Source organism: Stegostoma tigrinum, chromosome 14 (assembly GCF_030684315.1).
Source record: "Stegostoma tigrinum isolate sSteTig4 chromosome 14, sSteTig4.hap1, whole genome shotgun sequence".
In the NCBI taxonomy this organism is placed as follows: Eukaryota; Metazoa; Chordata; class Chondrichthyes; order Orectolobiformes; family Stegostomatidae; genus Stegostoma; species Stegostoma tigrinum.
The window spans coordinates 78,512,429-78,533,642 of record NC_081367.1 but is presented as its reverse complement, the minus strand read 5'-3'; the positions used below and the strand labels follow the sequence as shown (position 1 = coordinate 78,533,642).

At 42.2% G+C, this 21,214-nt stretch overlaps 1 protein-coding gene across 9 annotated transcripts in view; it reads right to left on the bottom strand.

Annotated features, from left to right (window-relative positions):
- The window catches only part of mecom (MDS1 and EVI1 complex locus), a 992,273-nt gene that overhangs the window by 102,756 nt on the left and 868,303 nt on the right, over nt 1-21,214 (bottom strand). For 6 of the 9 annotated variants that reach the window (XM_059651242.1, XM_059651246.1, XM_059651243.1 and 3 more), the window contains one exon: nt 20,271-20,427. In XM_059651242.1, coding sequence (XP_059507225.1) covers nt 20,271-20,427 — 157 coding nt within the window. The remainder of the gene's footprint in view (nt 1-20,270; nt 20,428-21,214) is intronic. The other 3 variants (XM_059651244.1, XM_059651245.1, XM_059651248.1) reach the window with 1 other exon arrangement.

Below are 21,214 nucleotides of genomic sequence, written 5' to 3'. Positions count from 1 at the left end.
TCCATTGGAGAGGTACCAGGTTGGTAGCAATGGTTCACTGAAGGTCAGATATCAATGTCTCTGGAAGTAGGACATGTTGTTTCTGGACTGCGTTTTGGCATGCCGTTTGGTCATCGGAGCAACATGGAGGTCACTCGGAGGAAGCAGTAAACTATATCCACCGGTTTCCATGCTGGGTTTTCCCTAGGGCTTGATTTCTGGGCATGCAAAATGAAGCAATTTGATCTTGATATGGAGGTTGGCCTCGCCAGATTGTTTTGTCTAATTCTGCCATACATGTTGCCACAGCCCACTATTACAAAGTTATGCAGAGTAATCATTAATTGGAGGACAGGGAGCTAGAATTTGTTTGTAAACAAAAGAGAGAAGAGTGTGTGTTCCTATAAGAAGTAAATTGCTTTTTTAAGCTCAGAGGTTTATAGAAAACAAAGTGTCTGTATGTAGCTAAAGATGTAAAGCCAGCTCTGAAATAGAAACTTGGGTCAGTTGGCTGTGTGACTGGAAACCCTAAGCTTGGTTTGCTTTTTTGTAACTAGCTGGATTCAGCCAATTAAGGTTGTTGCCTTGCTCACCAAGCTGGCTTGTTCTTGTTCAGACATTTCATCACCAAGCTAGCTGACATCATCAGTGGAGCCTCTGATGAAGCGATGTTATTCTACTCCACTTGGAATTAATACTGTCTGCTCCATTATGGTGAGTAGTGCAATTTCCGGTTTGATCTGTATGATATTATATATGGGGTCTAATTCTATATGTTTGTTGTTTGAAGTATGGGTGGAGAACCATGCCTCTAGGAATTCCCGTGCATGTCTGTGTTTGGCTTGGGCTACTATGTTTACTTTGTCCCAGTTAAACTAATGGCCTTCATTGTCTGAGTGTACTGATATTAAGGAGAGTTTCCTGAGCCACTTTGCTGCTAGTTGATGTTCATGTATTCTGATGGCTAGCTTCCTTCCTGTCTGCCCGATGTAATGTTTGTGGCAGTCATTGCATGGCATTTTGTAAACGACGTTGGTTCTGCATGTTGTGGGGATGGGGTCTTTAATTCTTGTGAGTGTTTGTCATAGAGTGGCAGTGGGCTTGTGGGCCACCATGATTCCTAGTGGCCTCACGAGTCTTGTTGTCAGTTCTGATATGGTCCTGATGTAGGGGAGCGTGGCCAGTGTGTTAGGGTGTACTGTGTCCTCCTGTTGTCTGTTACATAGGCATCTGTGGATGAAATTGCAGGGATATCTGTTTAAAGCGAGGATCTTGTATAAGTGTTCTTCCTCTTCCCTGCGTAGTTCTGGAATGTTGCAGAGTGTCCTGGCCCATTTTAACAAGTGTCCAAATGGGCCAGGACACACTGCAACACTCTAGAACTACTCTGAAACTAACAAACACGAAGGGTGGCATGGTGACACAGTGCTGCCTCACAGCACCAAGGACCCAGGTTTGATTCCAGCCTCAGGCGACTGTCTGTGTGGAGTTTGCACATTCGCCCTGTGTCTGTGCGGGCTTCCTCCGGGTGCTCCGCTTCCCTTCCACAATCCAAAGATGTGCAGGGTAGGTGGATTGGCTATGCTAAATTGCCCATAGTGTTCAGGGAGGTGTAGATTAGATGGATTATAGGGGGATGGGTCTGGGTGGGATGCTCCAAGGTTCGGTGTGAACCTGTTAGGCCAAAGGGCCTGTTTCCACACTGTAGGGATTCTATTCATTAAACACTAGGATAATCAAGCCCACAGCCTCTCTATGACAAACACTCACAAGGATTAAAGACCCCATTCCCACAACATGCAGAACCAATGTCGTTTACAAAATACCATGTAACGACTGCTACAAACATTACACCGGACAGACAGGAAGGAAACTAGCCATCAGAATACATAAACATCAGCTAGCAGCAAAACAGCACAACGAACCCTCCTTAATAACGTACACTCAGACAATGAAGGCCATCAGTTTAACTGGGACAAGGTAACCATAGCAGCCCAAACAAAACATAGATATACACAGGAATTCCGAGAGGCATGGTTCTCCAACCATACTTCAATCAACATACATATAGAATTGGACCCCATATATAAACCCATACAGATCAAAACCGGAAGTGGCAGTACTCACCACAATGGATTGGACAGTATTAATTCCATGCGAAGTAGAATAACATCAGTACATCAGAGGCTCCACTGATGATGCCACCTAGCATGGTGATAAAATGTCTGAACGAGAACAAGCCAGCTCGGCGAGCAAGTCAACAATCTCACCCCCATCCCGAGCTACAGATCTTTAATCAGCCAATTCATTTCAACTAAGCACTTGGCGATTGAAAGCCAATTGAATTTAAATCTGATGATTTTGACATCCTCGGACCAATGTTATAGTCAGAAAATTGTTATGTCATCCAAGGTAAATAAGGAGAGGGATTTTAAAAATGAGTAAAAAGACTGAACCACCATCTGAGAAATAAGCATTTAGCTCTCACAAGAAATCACTAAGTTCTCTAATAAAGCACCATCTGTCCATAAAAGTACAATGGCACTTCTAGGTAAGAGTCCTCACAGAAGACTTCACAGAGAAAACATCCCTGACAGCCAGATCAGCAGAAGAAAGGCCTTTATGACTTGAGAACAGCAGAAGAAAGGCACATAGACTTTGACAGACCAAGTTTTAATTTATTTTCTTATTACTTGGGTTTATATAAGTGTGACCTGTGTTTATTGGAACAGCATACCAGTAGAATTTAGTTCAGAAAGGGAATAAAACATAGAAACATGGAAGACATGTGCAGAAGGAGGCTATTTGGGCCTTTGAGCCTGCTCTGCCATTCATCACGATCATGGCTGATTCTCTAACTCAATAGCCTAATCCTGCTTTTTCCCCAGAGCCTTTGATCCCTTTCACCACAAGTGCTATATCTATCTGCCTATTGAATACATTCAATATTTTGTCATCAATCACTTCCTGTGGTAATGAATTCCACAGGCTCTCCACTCACTGGGTGAAGAAATACCTCCTCATCTCTTTCCTAAATCATCTACCCCAAGTCCTCAGACTGTGACCCCTGGTTCTGGACACACTCACCATCGGGAACATCCTCCCTGCATCAACCCTGTCCAGTTCTGTTAGAATTTTCTAAGTCTCTATGAGATCCCCGTTCATTTGTCTGAACTCTGGCTGAAACAATACCAATCTAGTCAATCTCTCCTTGTACATCAGACCCACCGTCCCTGGAATCAGCCTGGTAAACCTTCACTGCACTCTCTCAAGACCAAAAGCCTCAGAAGAAAAGGAATAATTAGTAGTTAAGGAGGAATTCTTCAATTTGTTAGTAATTCTGTTCATTTGTTCACTGTCAGGGTTAGGTGAATAAATTGTCATTTGTGGCTTATAAATTGACTATCAGGAATTTTCTTTCATTACCTCCCCCTTCTCCATAACAGTTTAACAGACTAGGTGAGGTGAACTGGACCTCTACTCCCACCATAACTGATTGGATATTGTGTTTCAGTTTTAAATACCATAGGGGGTCAACCTCCCCTCTTCATAACACCCACATCACTCCGATCCCTGTAAGATTCAGCGCTGAGTCTTTGACGTCTTTGATTGCTTGGATGCAAGGAGTTAGTCATTTCACACTAAACAAAGAACAAAAATCAAACAAAAATACAGCACAGAAACAGACCCTTTGGCCCTCCAGGCCTGCGTCGATCCAGATCCTCTATCTAAATCTGCCACCTATTTTCCAAGGATCTGTATTCCTCTGCTCCCTGCCCATGCATGTATCTTTCCAGATACATTTTAAATGACGCTATCGTGCCCGCCTCTACCACCTCCACTGGCAACGCGTTCCAGGCACCCACCACCGTCTGTGTAAAGAACTTTCCACGCATATCTCCCTTAAACTTTTCCCCTTTCACCTAAAAATTGTGACCCCTAGTAATTGAGTCCTCAACTCTGGGAAAAAGCTTCTTGCTATCCACCCTGTCTATACCTCTCATGATTTTGTAGGCCTCAATGAGGTCCCTTATCAACCTCCATTTTTCTAATATAAATAATCCTAATGTACTCAACCTCTCTTCATAGCTAGCACCCACCATACCAGGCAACATCCTGGCGAATCTCCTCAGGACCCTTTCCAAAGTGTCCACATCCTATTGGTAATGTGGCGACCAGAACCTTACACAGTATTCTAAATGTAGCCGAACCAAAGTCCTATACAACTGTAACGTGACCTGCCAACTCTTGTACTCAATACCCCGTCCGATGAAGTAAAGCATGCCATATGCCTTTTTGGCCACTCTATCGACCTGTGTTGCCACTTTCAGGGTACAATGGACCTGAACACCCAGATCTTTCTGTTCATCAATTTTCCCCAGGGCTTTTCCATTTACCGTACAGTTTGTTCTTGAATTGGAGCCTCCAAAATACATCACCTTGCATCTGTCTGGACTGAACTCCATTTAGCATTTCTCTGCCCAACTCTCCAATCTATCTATATTCTGCTGCATTCTCTGGCAGTCCCCTTCACTATCTGCTACTCCACCAATCTTAGTGTTGTCTGCAAACTTGCTAATCAGACTATCTATACCTTCCTCCAGATCATTTATGCATATCACAAACAACAGTGGTGCCAACACGAATCCCTGTGGAACAGCACTGGTCACAGTTTTCCATTTTGAGAAACTCCCTTCCACTACAACCCTCTGTCTCCTGTTGCCCAGCCAGTTCTCTATCCATCTAGATAGTACACCTTGGGCCTCCAATGCAACTTCACTTTATCCATCAGCCTACCACGGGAAACCTTATAAAATGCCTTATGAAGTCCATGAATATGACATCCACAGCCCTTCCCTGATCTATCAACTTTGTCACTTCCTCAAAGATTCTATCAAGTTGGTAAGACATGATCTTCCCTGCAGAAAACCATGATGCCTATCACTAATAAGCCCATTTTCTTCCTAAATAGATCCTATCCCTCGGTATCTTTTCTAGCAGCCTCCCCACCACTGATGTCAGGCTCACTGGTCTATAATTACCAGGATTATCCCCTTCTTAAACAAGGGGACAACATTAGCAATTCTATAATTCTCCAGGACCTCATCCATGCTCAAGGATGCTGTGAAGATATCTGTTAAGGCCCCAGCTATTTCCTCTCTCACTTCCCTCACAACCTGGGATAGATCCCATCCGGACTTGGGGACTAATCCACCCTAATGCCTTTTAGAATACTCAACACTTCCCCCCTCCCTATGCTGACTTGACCTAGAGTAATCAAACATCTATCCCTAACCTCGACATCCGTCATGTCCCTCTCGTCGGTAAATATGGATGCAGAGTACCCATTAAGAATCTCATTCATTTTCTCTGACTCCTGTGATAGAGTTAGAGTTTACTGTCCTCTCAGTCTGATAAAGGTGTATGCTTTGAAACATAAAAAACCAGAACAGCAGCAGGCCATTCAGCCCCTTGAACTTGTTCTGCCATTCAATATGATGAGGGCTGTACTTCCAGCTCAGTCCTCCGTTCCTCTTTTCTCCCCATACTCTTTGACCCCTTTAACCCTAAGAACTATATCAAACTTCATATTCAATGTTTGGCCATGACCATTCACTATGGCAGAAAATTCCACAGGCTCACTACACTCTGGGTTGAAACATTTCTCCTCACGTCAGTTCCAAATGGACAACCCCATTTCCTTAATCTGTGATCTCTGCTTCTGGATTTCCTGGTCATTGGGAACATCCTTCCTGTGTTTACAGCATCTTATCCTGTTAGAATTTTATAGATCTCCATGAGGTAATGCCTGATTCTTTGAAACTCCAGTGAATATAGTTCTGACCACTCCAATCGCTTTTCATACTTCAACCTTGCTGTCCCACGAATCAGTCTCGGCAAACCTTCATTGTAGTCTCTCCATCATCAAAACACCCTTCTTCAGAAAATGTTAATTTGAGCAAATGTAAACACAAGTAATTCAGTGAAAGGCTCTGTTGATAATGGTTATAGGTTTCTTTTGCAACTTATAACTTCTCCAGTCTCTCATGAAATAAGATGGTTGGAAGGAAATTATCAAGATATATTGCTCATTTTGAGCATTGTGAAGGCTTATGAAAGGCTTATTGTTCTAAAATCAATCAGTATTTCATGGCAGATTTGGGGACATAAATTAAACACCAAGCTCAGAAATCATATTTAATCTGTAAGTTAGATATAGGGGAATGGTTTGATTATTACAGAAGAGAACTTTAAAAACTCTGCAAAGCAATATTACTGAAAGTGCTGAATAATCATAATAAATGTGCAGTTTTTATGTAGATTAGGTACTTGAACAGAATTTTAATAAAAAGTGATGACATACACCTGATCCTTAAATATTTATCAAAAGTATTTGCATAGAAGATTGCAGTTGCCTTTGGATAAACAGCTGATTTCAGATACAATATGTCAGCCTTCAGTATCTTTGAGCAGATTATAACCATAACCTGAGTTTAATCTCGCTGGGAACCTGGTCAGCCCCAGTTCATTCTCCCACAGGCAGGCTGGAAGAAAGCCTTCTAGCTATGCAACCAACTGAAGCCCTTAAATGAGCAATTAATGACCCATTAAGGGCCTCATCCCATGATCTTGTTTTTGGCTTCTGGTAGGAATAGTACATGAGTAAACTTGAGGAGAACATAAAAGATGACTGTAAAATTTTCTCTAGATATGTGAGGAGAAAACAGTGAAATTTATAAACAAAAACAAAGTTGCTGGAAAAGCTCAGCAGATCTGCCAGCATCTGTGGAGGAGAAAACGGAGTTAACATTTCGGATCAATTCTGAGGCAGGTTCATCAGACCCGAAATGTTATCTCTGTTTTCTCCTCCACAAATGTTGCCAGACCTGCTGAGCTTTTTCAGAAACTTTGTTATTGTTCCTGATTTACAGCATCCGCAGTTCTTTTGGTTTTTACAGTGAAATTTATAATGGGGAATCAAGAAATTGGTGACCAACTGAAAATATAATTTGGTTCTGTCTTCGCAAAGGAGGACAAAAATAATATACCTGAAATGTTGGGGAAACAGGCAGATTAGTCAGAGGATGGAACTAAAGGAAATAAAATTAGTAGGGATCTGGTGATAGGGAGGTTGGTGGGATACAAAGTAGTTAAATCCCCAGGCCTGATAAATTACATCCCAGTGGACTTAAGGGAGTGGCTCTAGAAATAGGGAATTAATTTATGGTCATGTTCCAAGCTTCTTTTGAGCCTGGAATAGTTCTTACAGATTGGAGGGTAATTAATATAATGCCTCTAATTTTAAAAAAAAGGAAGCAGAGAGAAAACAGGGAATTATAGGCCAGTTAACCTGAAGTTGGTAGTGTGAAGAATGTTCAACTACATTATAAAAGGTTTAATTTCCACTTGGAAAACAGTGATAGGTTTGGATAGAGTCAGCATACTTTTACAAAAGGGAATTCGTGTTTGACAAATCCACTGAAATTCTTTGAGGATGTAACTCACAAAGTTGATGAGGGGGGCGCATTAGATGTGGTGTATGTGGACTTTCAGAAAGCTTTTGACAAAGTCCCACCTAAGAGATTAGTGTGTAAAATTAAAGCCTCATATGGGATTTGGGGTAGTGCATTGAGATGATTAGAAATCTCATTGGCTGGAAACAGAGTAGGAATAAATGGGTATTTTTCTGACTGGCAGGTTGTAACTAATAGGGAACCAGAGGGATCAGTGCTAGGACACCAGCTAGTCACAATATTTATTAATGACTAAGATGAGGGGACTAAAGTAATATTTCCAACTTTGCACATGTCACAAAGTTGGGTGGGAGGGTGAGCTGTGAGGAGGATGCAGAGATTGTGCAGAATGATTTGGTCAGGCTGAGTGAGTGGTCATATACATGGCAGATAGATATGACACCAAAAGCTCTTGCATGGTGAATTCATATATATCAATGCAGGATGAAATGTGAGTTAACACCTTCCTAAGATATGATTTTGTAAATGTGTTATGTCTTCTAGTAGATTAGAGCTGTTCTTCAGCTGCTTCTGTGATCACTTCGAAAAATATATTACGCCCTACCAAGAAGGGGTTCAGATTCTTGAGGCATTGGGACTATTTCTGAGGAAGGTAGGACATGTACAAGTCTGATGGGTTGCACTTGGTCAGAGCTGGGACAAATGGGGATTCTTGTGAGTTCCCTTGGAGACATTTTAAACTAGTGTGGAATGCATATGAGAATCAAAATCATAGAAGAATAAAGTCATAGAATCTCTACACAATAGATAAAGGCCAGTTAGCCCACAGAGTCTGCACCAATGCTCCAAAGCGCAGTCCATCCCCCCACCCTATCCTCGTAACCCTGCATTTGTCATGGCCAACCCACCGAGCATGCAATACAAGAAAATTTAGCATGTCCAATCATCCTAATCTGTACTTGGAGACGGTAAGGATTATAGACGGTGGAAACCAGAGTCAATAGACGAGAAGCTGGAAACACACAACCAATTAGACAGCATCCAAGGAGCAGGAAAGTCAACATTTTGGGCTGAAACCCTCTGTCAGCATTGGGGAGGGGAGGGAAGCCCATAAGTAAATAGAGGGAAGGGGGATTCGGGCTAGGCGAAGAGTTGGTGGGATGGAAATCGGTCGTTGCAGGTGTTTACTACGATGGCTCATTGGGAAGGGTGGAGCAGACTGAGGCATATAAAATAATCAGAGGGTTAGATAGGGTGGATAGGGAGAGCCTTTTTCCTAGGATGGTGACGGCGAGCACGAGGGGGCATAGCTTTAAGTTGAGGGGTGAAATATATAGGACAGATGTCAGAGGTAGTTTCTTTACTCAGAGAGTAGTAAGGGAATGCTTTGCCTGCAATGGTAGTAGATTCGGCAACTTTAGGTATACTTGTCATCATTGGACAAGCATATGGACGTACATGGAATAGTGTAGGTTAGATGGGCTTCAGATTGGTATGACAGGTCGGCACACCATCGAGGGCCGAAGGGCCTGTACTGTGCTGTAATGTTCTGTGAATTTTGAGTAGGAAGATGCACAGGTCAGGTCAGGGACGCAATGAAGAAGGGGAGGGCTGGACATGGGATAAAGCTAGAGGTGGTGGGATTGTGAAGCTGGTGAAGTCAATATTGAGGCCAAGATAATAAAATGTGAGGCTGGATGAACATGGCAGGCCCAGCAGCATCTCAGGAGCACACAACAGGCCATTGGATTGTGAGCTACGAAGGTGAAATATCAGGTGTTGTTCCTCCAGTTTACGTTTGGCCTCGCTCTAAAAGTGGTAAACCAGTGGGAGATACTAAAAAATGAAATTCTCAGGTTACAAAGTGGACGTCTCCTCTTCAAAAAATAAGAGTGGTACTGCCAAATCTAGATCCCTATGGTTGTCTAGAAAAATACAGGGGAAGATCAAACAGAAAACGAAAGCTTATGATTGTGACAAAACTCTCACACTGCAGATAATCTACAGGAATACTGAAAGTGCACGGATCAAGTAAACAAAATAGGAGATCAAAGAGGGGATTTGAAAATATATTAGCATGCAAGAAAAAGGAAAACCCAAAGGTGCTTTACCAATATATAAAGGATCGTTAAGGAAAATGTGGAGATGACGAAGGGACGTTTGTGTGAAGGTACAGGGGATATGGGAAGAATTTTAAATAAATCTTTTGCCTCGTAGACACAAAAGGAAAGAGATATTATGGATTTCCAAATCCAAAAGGAACAATATCAAATATTGGACAAAATAATAATAATGAGAGAGGAACTATCAGGGGTGTTGGAATCCTTGAAAGAAGATATGTCTCCAGGGCTAGATGGATGTTTCCCTACAATATGACGGACATCACAGAGTAAATAACAGATGCTCTGGTGAGATGCTGGTGGAATGCAAATATGGTTCTATTGTTTGAAGAGGATACAAAGGAAATGCCACAATGCCAGAGAATTATAGGCCAGTTACCCTTACTTCACTGGTGGGCAAATTGTTAGAATCAATTCTGAGTGATCAGGTAAACAGAAATTTATAAAGGCATGGACTATTCAGGGATAGTCAGCATGACTTTGTTAAGGGAAGGTCATGTTTTAGAAATTGAATTACTTGAGGAAGTGACAAGGAGGATCGATGAGGGTAGTGCAGTAGATACTATCTGCATGGATTTAATAGGGAATACACAATAGACAGGAATATACTGAGGGGGGTAGACGAAGTGAGAGATAATGGCAGGTCCTTAGAGGTAGCAGTACAGGTAGATAAGGTTTTAAAGAAGGCATATGGAATGTTCTTCTTTGTTGACAGACATAGAGAATGCAAAAGTATGATATAATGTTTAAACTATATAAGATGCTGGTGAGGCCACAACTTGAGGATTGTGCATTGTCTTGGTCACAACATTACAGGAAAAATGTAATTGGTCTGGAGTGAGTGCTGAGAAGATTTACTAGAATGTTGCCAGAGCTGAAGAATTGTAGCAACAGGGAGAGATTGGAGAGGTTGGGTTGTTTTCCTTGGAACAGAGAAGGCAAAGGGGCGACATGATTGAGGTTACAAAATTGTGAGGGGTAGAGTCAGAATTGACAGGAGGAACGTGTTTCATCTGGCAGACAGTTAAAAAACTAGCAGTCACTGTTTCAAGCTAAGTGGCAGAAGCATTAGAGGGGATGTTGAGGAAAAATATCTTTTTGCAGATGATGGTGAATGTCTGGAATTCACTGCTGAGTTGTTGGTGGAGGCAGAAGCCCTAAATTCTGACAAACAGTTCCTGGATCTGCACCTTAAGTGCTGACAGCTGCAGTACTACGGGCTGTGTGCAGGAAGATAGGATGAGAAAGGGCATGTGATGAAGGGTCTAGGCCCGAAACGTCAGCTTTTGTGCTCCTGAGATGCTGCTTGGCCTGCCGTGTTCATCCAGCCTCACATTTTATTATCTTGGTTTCTCCAGCATCCGCAGTTCCCATTATCTCTGAGGAAGGGCATCTGTGTGACCTTGGGTCAGAATGGACAAGATGGGTCAAATGGCCTCCTTCTGTGTTGTATCATTTCTACATTCTGTGGTTCTACAACACCTCAGGAGTTCAAATGCTAGTATCTGCAAATTGTGACAAACACAATGGAAACAGTGATTGTTTCAACTGCTATTCCTGTTCAATGTTAATTTAGCTACTAGAAGAAGCATGTAAAAGATATTTACAGTTGTGTAGCATTTGCTTTTCTATTACTTCCATTATTAGCATTTTTGTCATGAAACTGGTTACAAGGAAACTGCCCTCAAATGTCATTTTGATGAAGGGCTATTGAAATTGCTGCAACAAATGCAATGAATTTCAAAAAAAATTAAGATTCTACCCCAATGTAGTCCTGAAGGTATAGAGCATACTGCTACAGTAAAAGGCAGTCTTTGGAAACTGGTGCCAAGTCATATTTTTTGGAGGTAGAATAGATAGAGTTTCAAGTTACACTTATTATTCCCCAATTAGTTTCAGTCAAGGCTGATACATTTATTCCATCTCTACCCATTACCCTTTGATATCCTTTACCTTGAGGAAGTCAAACATTCAAGATTCACTCCTGAATATTACTGAAAGATGGAATTCAAAATTATGAATGCCTCATTCATTGAATGAGAAAACTTATGATATTAGTAACGAGATTTCTTAAAAACTGTGTTTTATTTAATTTGTTTCATTTTTAAACATGTGCTGTTCATTTCAACATAGGTAGTTTTGTGTGATCTGAATAGCCGATGAGAATAATGAGCTGTTGCTATAATGCTCTCCTCATTCAATTCCTGATATTGAGATTTGATAGGATAACAACAGCAAATTAGAATTACAAACCTCAATTTTATCAGTGCTAATGGAGTTTTATGAAGATCTATTAACGGTCGGAATGTGAGAAAGTTAAGGATTCATAATTTTTTACAATTTCCTGATGAATCCAACAATGCCGGAATCTGAAACTGATCAGACATTTGAATGTCTGTTGAAAGCCCAATGTACAAGTAATGTGTGGTTTGTGCACCATATGTAGAAACCACATGTGGGGCTAATATTAGAAGGCTAACAGCATTCATCACCCTGTGTAGTCTTCCAACTTCACACTTTACTGTTTCACTCATACCTTTTCTCCCAACAGCCTCCCTCCCTTTCCTCTCTCTCTCCCTCTCTAATTTCTAAATGTTCCAGACATTACCACCCGACAAGCTTTTCATCACTCTCAAATGCCATAAGCACACCGCAAACCGCAAAGTGCTTTGTAATATCAGGTCCATCTGAAGCCAGTATGCTTTGTGAAGCAATTTTCTGAGAACACAGTAATTAGTCAGTACTTGGGGGCTGCATATTTGTTGCTTATTAAAACAAATTAAGTGCTATTTTGAATATGTTTGGCCCATAAGTCCATGTGGTTTCCATTGAGTGGCTTTTTTTTTGCAAACAAGCTAATAATTACCTTTTTTTGTTTCATTATAGCTAAGGATTTTTTTCTGTTTAGCTAAGGCAGGATGCAGTAATAAGAGACAGTTGCTGAAAATAGGCCTATCAGGAGTAAATGCTGTGTGTCTATGAGCATGTGTGTGTGGGCCTTTTATATAAATGACTAAAGATGAGGTTGGGGCAAGTAATGTAACTCTTGAACAATTCAATTCCATTCCATTCAAATGGATTACCAAATCATTTGTAAGATAATTACCTTGTTGTAAGCAAATTAAATAAAACAATTGTAATGCCATTTGGTAGAATTACAGCACAAAAGGAGGTTCAATCTCTCAAACAACACAGAAATGTCATCAAATGTAACAAGAGATGTTATGAATTGTGAGCTTTCTAACTTAAATTTGGAGAAAAAATTCAGAAGTAAGCAAATACATAGTCAATAGGGAATGAGAAAGAATGATACTACCAACTTATCTTAATATCTATTTCTTAGCTCCGAAGACACAGTTGGTGGTTTCTCTAAGATACAATGCTGGGATCAATGATACCAGAAGAAGAGAACTACCCTTGACTTGACCTCTAGTTTTTGCTGATCTAAAAAGAGATTGTTAATAGGGCATGACAATTGGCCTCAAACAGCCAGGCCTCTGTACTCCTGATTTGTCTCAGCAAGCGCATGTGTCGATGTCAGGTGATGTTTGGATCAGGCTGTGGTACATTTTGCAGCCAAACAGGCTGCTAACACTCACCAGATGGTCTTAGGCGTGAAGAACAGCTACTTAGACGACGAAGAACTGAATTATGCAAGAGCATGAGGCCATACCTCCAAGGAGAACAATAAAGGCAGAAAATGGAGGGTGTTGAAGAATCAGTTTTTGAATTTAAAAAAATAGTAAATTAAACTGGGACAGAATCTCCAGAGTAAAATGGCGAACAATAAAAGGGAAAGTTATTGTCATATAACTGAAACAGCTTGCACGTTGTTGTGCTGCTGAAATGTTCTTGCTGCCTTATCATAGGTTATTTGCTATCATCTTCTGTTACTAGATGAGCATCTGCTAACTGGATTATAATTAGATCAAATTACATTCTGTGTTCACACTGTCCTCCCTAGAACACTCAAGATAGTCATGCAGTTATGAATAGGCATGCATTGATTACTTCTACTGAGGTGGTATAGGCTGAGGTCAGAAACAGGAGAGGAGAGGTGACGCTGCAGGGAGTTTTTTATAGGCCCCCGCAAAGCTCCAGGGATGTGGAGGAGAGGATTGGTGAAATGACTCTGGGCAGGAGTGAAAGGAACAGGGTGGTCATTTTGGGAGACTTTAACTTCCCCAACATTGACCGAAAATGCTATAACTCGAGTACGTCAGATGGATCAGTTGTTGTCCAATGTGTGCAGGAGGGTTTCCTGACACAGTATGTTGAAGGGCCAACAAGAGGGGAGGCCACACTGGAATCTGGTACTTGGTAATGAACCAGGCCAGGTGTTTGATTTAGTGGTAGGTGAGCACCTTGGAGAGAGTGGCCATAAGGACAAATCAGGAAAGATACTTTTTTTGACTTTCTGATAAGGGGACTAGAAGGGATGGCAGTGCAGGTAGAGGAATGCTCCTCCTGCATGACGTTTGAGGTGAGGGACACCATGACTGTCCCATCCAAGGACATCTGCAGGAAGTGCACCCAACTCTTGCTCCTCCAAGACCGCATTAGGGAACTGGAGCGGGAGCTGGATGAACTTCAGATCATTCGGGAGGCAGAGTCTGTGAAAGATAAGAGTTACAGGGAAGTAGTTACCGCTAAGCATGAAGAAAGCTGGGTAACTGTTAGAAGGGGGAAAAAGCAGTCAGTGCAGGGATCCCCTGTGGTCGTTCCCCTGAAAAACAAGTATACCGTTTTGGATACTGTTGGGGGGGATGACTTAGCAGGGGCATGCACTGGGGTGCAGGTCTCTGGCACAGAGTCTGTCCCTCTTGCACAGAAGGGAAGGGGATAGGAAGAGAGTGTTAGTCACTGGGGACTCAATAGTTAGAGGGACAGATAGAAGGTTTGTTGGGAACGAAAAAAACTCGCGGTTGGTGTGTTGCCTCCCAGGTGCCAGGGTCCGTGATGTCTCGGATCGTGTCTTTGGGGTCCTGGAGGGAGAGGGTGACAAGCCCCAAGTCGTGGTCCACATAGGCACCAATGACATAGGTAGAAAGAGGGATAGGAATGTCAGGCAGGATTGCAGGGAGCTAGAGTGGAAACTGAGAGCTAGAACAAACAGAGTGGTCATCTCTGGTTTGTTACACATGCCACGTGATAGCGAGGCCAAGAACAGGGAGAGATTTCAGCTGCAGGGATGGTGCAGGAGGGAAGGCTTCAGGTACATGGACAATTGGGGCTCATTCTGGGGAAGGTGGGACCTCTACAAACAGGACGGTCTCCACATGAACCAGAGAGGCACGAATATCCTGGGGGGAAATTTGCTAGTGCCATTTGAGTGGATTTAAACTAGCTCAGAAGGGGGATGGGAATCTGAGGTGTAGTTCTGGTACATAGGAGGAAGAGAGCAGGGAGGACATGGACAGGATCTCACTGTCACAGGAGTGTGCTGGCAGACAGAAAGCTGGATTGAAATGTGTCTACTTCAACGCCAGGAGTATCCGGAATAAGGTAGATGAGCTTGCAGCATGGATAGGTACCTGGGACTTCGATAATGTGGCCATTTCGGAGACATGTTTGGAGCAGGGTCAGGAATGGATGTTGCAGGTTCCAGGGTTTAGATATTTCATTAAGGTCAGGGAAGGTGGTAAAAGAGGCGGAGGTGTGGCTTTGTTAGTCAATGACAGTATAACGGTGGCTGAAAGAACTTTTGACAAGGACTCGTCGACTGAAGTGGTATGGGCTGAGGTCAGAAACAGAAGAGGAAAGGTCACACTGCTGGGAGTTTATTACAGGCCTCCACAAAGTTCCAGGGATGTGGAGGAGAGGATTGGCAAAACAGAGTGAAAGGAACAGGGTGGTCATTATGGGAGACATAGAACATAGAACGTTACAGCACAGTACAGGCCCTTTGGCCCTCGATGTTGTGCCGACCTGTCATACCAATCTGAAACCCATCTAACCTACACTATTCCATGTACATCCGTGAGACCTTAACTTCCCCAAAATTGACTGGAAATGTGATAACTCTAGTACATCGGATGGATCAGTTTTTGTCCAATGTGTGCAGGGCGATTTCTTGACACAGTATGTCGAAGGGCTGACAAGAGGGGAGGCCACACTGGATCCGGTACTTGGTAATGAACCAGGCCAGGTGTTTGATTTAGTGGTAGGTGAGCACTTTGGAGAGAGTGACCATAATGTATCGTTTAGTTTAGCGATGGAAAGGGATAGGAACATGCCACAGGTCAAAAGTTATAGATAGGAGAAGGGCAATTATGATGCAATTAGGCAAGACTTAGGAGGCATAGAATGGGTCAGCAAAATGCAGGGGATGGGGACAATCGAAATGTGGAGCTGGTTTAAGGAACAGATATTGCATGTCCTTGATAGGTACGCCCCTGTCAGGCAGGGAGGGAGTGATAAGATAAGGGAACCGTGGTTTACTAAAGAAATTGTATCTGTTGTTAAGCGGAAGAGGGAGGCTTATGTGACAATGAGACGAGATGGTTCAGATGAGGCGATGGGGAGTTACAGATTAGCTTGGAAGGATGTAAAGACAGATTTAAGAAGAGCAAGGAGGAGACATGAGCAGACATTAGCAGGTAGAATAAAGGAGTACCCTAAAGCTTTCTATAGGTATGTGAGGCATAAGAGGATGACTAGGCTAGGAATAGGGCCAGTCAAAGACAGAAGTGGGAAGTTGTGTGTGGACCCTGTGGAGATCGGTGAGGTGCCAAATGAATATTTCTCATCTGTTTTCACTCAGGAAAAGGAGAATATTGTAGAGGAGAAGACTGAGTTACGGGCTTCTAGAATTGAAAGGATTGAAGTTAGTAATGAGGAGACGTGATCAATTCTAGAAGGGGTGAAGGTAGATAAATCCCCTGGGCCAGATAGGATTTTTCCAAGGATTCTTTGGGAAGCTAGGGAGGAGATGGCAGAGCCTTTGGCCTTGATCTTTGAGTCCCCATTGTCTACAGGTTTAGTACCAGAGGACTGGAGGATTGCAAATGTTGTGCCCTTGTTCAAGAAGGGCAGTAGAGGTGACCCAGGTAATTATAGAGCTGCGAACCTTACATGTGTTTTAGGAAAAGTTTTGGAAAAGATTATAAGAGACAGGATTTATAATCATCTAGCAAGCAACAATTTTATTGGAGATAGCATGGATTCGTCAAGGCAGGTTGTGTCTCACAAACCTCATTGAGTTTTTTAAGAAGGTGACCAAGCATGTGGATGAGGGTAGGGCAGTTGACGTGGTGTACATGGGCTTCAGTAAAGCATTTGATAAGGTTCCACATGGTAGGCTATTGGAGAAAATATGGAGGCATGGGATTGAGGGAGATTTAGCAGTTTGGATTAGAAACTGGCTTTCTGTAAGAAGGCAACGAGTGGTGGGGGATGGAAAATATTCAGCCTGGAGTACGGTTACCAGTGGTGTGCCTCAAGGATTTGTTTTGGGACCACTGTTGTCTGTCATTTTCATAAATGACTCGGACGCAGGCATAGGTGGATGGGTTGGTCAGTTTCCAGATGATACTAAAGTTGGTGGAGTGGTGGACAGTGTGGAAGAATGTTGCAGGTTATAGGGAGACTTGGGTAAACTGCAGAATTGGGCTAAAAGGTGGCAAATGGAGTTTAATACAGATAAATGTGAGGTGATTCACTTTGGGAAGAATAATAGGCAGGCAGAATATTGGCTCAATGGAAATATTCTTGGTAGTGTGGTTGTGCAGAGGGATCTTGGTGTCCATGTACATAGATCCTGGAAGTTGCCACCCAGGTTGATAGTGCTGTTAAGAAGGCTTACGGTGTGTTAGGTTTTATTGGTAGAGGGATTGAGTTCCGGAGCTGTGATGTCATGCTGCAACTGGACAAAACGCTAGTGCGGCCTCACTTGGAATATTGCGTGCAGTTCTGGTCACCCCATTACAGGAAGGATATGGAAGCATTGGGAAAGGTGCAGAGGAGATTTACCAGGATGTTGCCTGGTCTGGAACGAAAGTCTTATGAGGAAAGGCTGAGGGACTTGGGTCTGTTCTCATTGGCGAGAAGAAGGCTAAGAGGGGATTTAATAGAGACATACAAGGTGATCAAAGGATTAGATAGGGTGGACAGTAAGATGTCTTTTTCCTAGGATGATGACGTCAGCTTGTACGAGGGGGCATAGCTACAAATTGAGGGGTGATAGATTTAAGACAGATGTCAGAGGCAGGTTCTTCACTCAGAGAATGGTAAGGGCATGGAACGCCCTGCCTGCCAATGTAGTTAACTCAGCCACATTAGGGGCATTTAAACAGTCCTTGGATAAGCATATGGATGATGTTGGGATCGTGTAGGGGGATGGGCTTAGATTAGTTCACAGGTCGGCGCAACATCGAGGGGCGAAGGGATGGTCCTGTGCTGTATTGTTCTATGTTCTATGTTCTATCTCATGTTGTAGTGTGAAGGTGCTGGTGTTGGACTACTTTGGACAAGGTCAAAACACAACACCAGGTTACAGGCCAACAGGTTTATTTGAAACACAAACTTTCTGAGCGCTGCTTCTTCATCAGGTATAGTGAGAGAGGAATCAACAAACAGAAGTTTGAAGTAAAAGATCAAAAGATCACACAACTGATGCAAATGTTTTGAATAAACCTAAAATGGCTGGCTGACTCCCTCCTGTTAAATCTTTAATCAGTTAGAAAGGAAATGCAGGTTTCAATTGACTAAAATTCACTAATCCCAGAATTTCTTTCAAGTCACTGCCCAAGATAACTGAAGGTTTTGTATCGTATACAAGAGATGACATCTCAAGTCAGACAGGGCATTTTAGGTGTGAGGCCTTGGTTTGAAACTATATTTTAACCTGGAGTCAGACTGTTTTTATTCCAAAGTAGACATTTATAAAATGCCCCATTGGCTGACTAAAATTGTGTGCTTTTGACCAAAAAAGAAGAGACCAAAACTGATTAAAGATTTGACAGGAGGGAGTCAGCCAGTCAATTTAGGTTCATTCAATACATTCGCGTCAGTTGTTTGATCTTTTACTTATACATTCAGTGTCTTGATGCCTCTCTCACTATACCTGATGAAAAAGCAATGCTCTGAAAGCTTGTGTTTTCAAATAAACCTGTTGGATTATAATCTGTGATTTTTGATCATGTCATAGTGTACAGGGTTTGATCATTTAGTACATGCACTGTGTGCAACTGTCACATAACATCAGCCTCATTCATGTGGTTCTTCCAGCAACATGTTTTCTTCCAGAATGCTGTACACTGCTGGCATTCTGTTCATTCGATCGTTGTGATAGCAATACAGTCTTTTAATAGCTTCCACTGGGAATTGAAACTTGACCATAACTCAATTTAAAAGGACATGACACGGGCTTGTATCCACAAATCTCTACAATCATAACAGCAGCAGCAATTTGCACAAAATATAATGTGCCTTTAATGTTGCAAAATGTCTAATTTTGCTGAGCACAGGGGTTAAATAAAAAATGTTGAGTCAAAGACAGGGAGAACCTGACCAAACAATGTGTGTAATAAAATATTAAAGGAGGATAAGCAGGTGGAAAAGAGGTTGGGGTTAGTTTGAGGAGGACAGTGAGACAACAGCAGCAGAACTTGACCAACAGTGAACTAAAAGGGACAGATAAGATGAGTTGGAATGGGATATGTTCAGCAGAGAATTGGATAAACTAACGTTCCAGGGCAGTAACAATTGGGAAACCAGTCAGAATCACCATGATAAAAATTAAAATTCTCAGCTTGTGTTTAAATCCCTCCAGCCTTACCCTTCCCATCTCTCTGGCATTCCTTCTTCCCTACAAAAGTCTCTCCTTGTATTTTTTCCTCCTCTGACTCTTCTTTTTCAAGCCTGTCTCCTCATCCATTGTTACTGCCTGCACCCTCTGTTGCGGCGTCAGGACAGCATTAGACCAAAATGAGTCAGACTTATTCATGATGAATTCAGCAACAAATATGCTATGGTGAGATAGAGATGGGTGGCATACGTATTGAAATTAGGCTTTTGTGATAATGAGGATATGGGGTCAAAAGTTCAGTTTGGGGTGAAATAGGATATGAGGCTGCAAACAGTCTGACATGTCTAGCTGACGGCAGAAATGAAAGGGCAATGGCAAGGGAGTCTGGGGTGTTACCATATTCAACAGCTCCTTTCTTCTCAATAGTTAGCTGCAGGAAATAAACAGTTCATCCCAAACAAATATAACAAGGATTTGAACAGGATAGAGCTGCCTCTTTTCTATCCCATGAAATTTCAGCCTCAGAAGAATCCTGTGAATCTCCTGACATTTCTCCATGTGGTTACCTCCAGTAAGTCTGATAAATTAGTAGACATGAGTAAACCATAGGCATTTCCAAGCAACAGGCTTACACACGTAAAGAGCATTAATTAAATTATACTAAGTCTTTAGATCTAGGAAATGGGAATCTTAACAGAAAGATCCCTCTACTATCTTCATGAAGTCTGTTCAAAACCAGCTGGCACATATGGAAGTAGTATGAAGCTAATTCCCAGAATAATTTCTGAAAAGAACTGTTGCTTCCCAGTCTTCCATGAATATTAATTCGAATAACTGAATAAATTGACCACAAATAAACCCTTCTGTAATCTACTGATACAAATGCATTTTTTGGTGAAATGACTGGTGTCACAGCTAATGGTGAGGAGATCAAACAGGCAGACTCACAGATGAATGGCTTGACACTGCTGTGGATGTGCTTGTGTTGCTTGAGACCTGAGGAAGTGGCGAATGTCTTTCCACATTCTGGGCAGGCGTGAGCCCGAGCACCAACATGCTGTGAGCGAATGTGTCTCTGCAGATTGCTGGGGTCCGTAAAAACCTGCTGGGGAATAGTAAAGAAATCTGATGCAGGGAGGTGAAGCGAACTATGTCTTTAATTTATATACGTTGAAGGTCAGGTTTTTATATCAACACGAAGCTCAGTTTCTGATTACAGCACTTCAGTTCAACATCTACTTTGAATTGGGGTTACCCTCATTTTGTCGTTATCAGGTTCTCCTTCTCCCAACTGGTACTTTACCAATTGTGCCAACCTTTGACGCAGAACAATACAGGAAGAATAATTTGAAATTTCTTTAAAATGTTTGAGGAACCTGTAAATACTTTGAAGAATGTTTTACAAAAACTTGAGTTTTCATTAACTGTAATTTTCTTAGATAAAAATATTTAACCATATGATGTAGTGACTTGGACTGGAAGCAGTAGCAACAAGGAGGAAGGTAACAACTGAAGGTCATATTGCTGGTGAAAAGAGTTGGAGTAGAAGGTAATCTGCATACAAATACAGGAGTCTGTGGTGGTATTATATGAGCGGATGAAAAGGATCTAAAACTTGGAAGGCTGTGTGAATAGACTGAGATAACAAGGTGTAGAGCTGGATGAACACAGCAGGCCAAGTAGCATCGTAGGAGCAGGAAAGCTGATGTTTCAGGCCTAGACCCTTCTTCAGAAACTAGTGTTTTACCTGAAATGGCCAAACATGAACCAGATTGTTACTGGTTGGTCAGTTGAAAAGGCACTTTGGAAAGTTACACTATAAGGAATGTTGTGATCTAGGGAGAAACAGTTCATGAAAGTGTATTTTGTTGATGTTATTCTTAGTCTTAAGT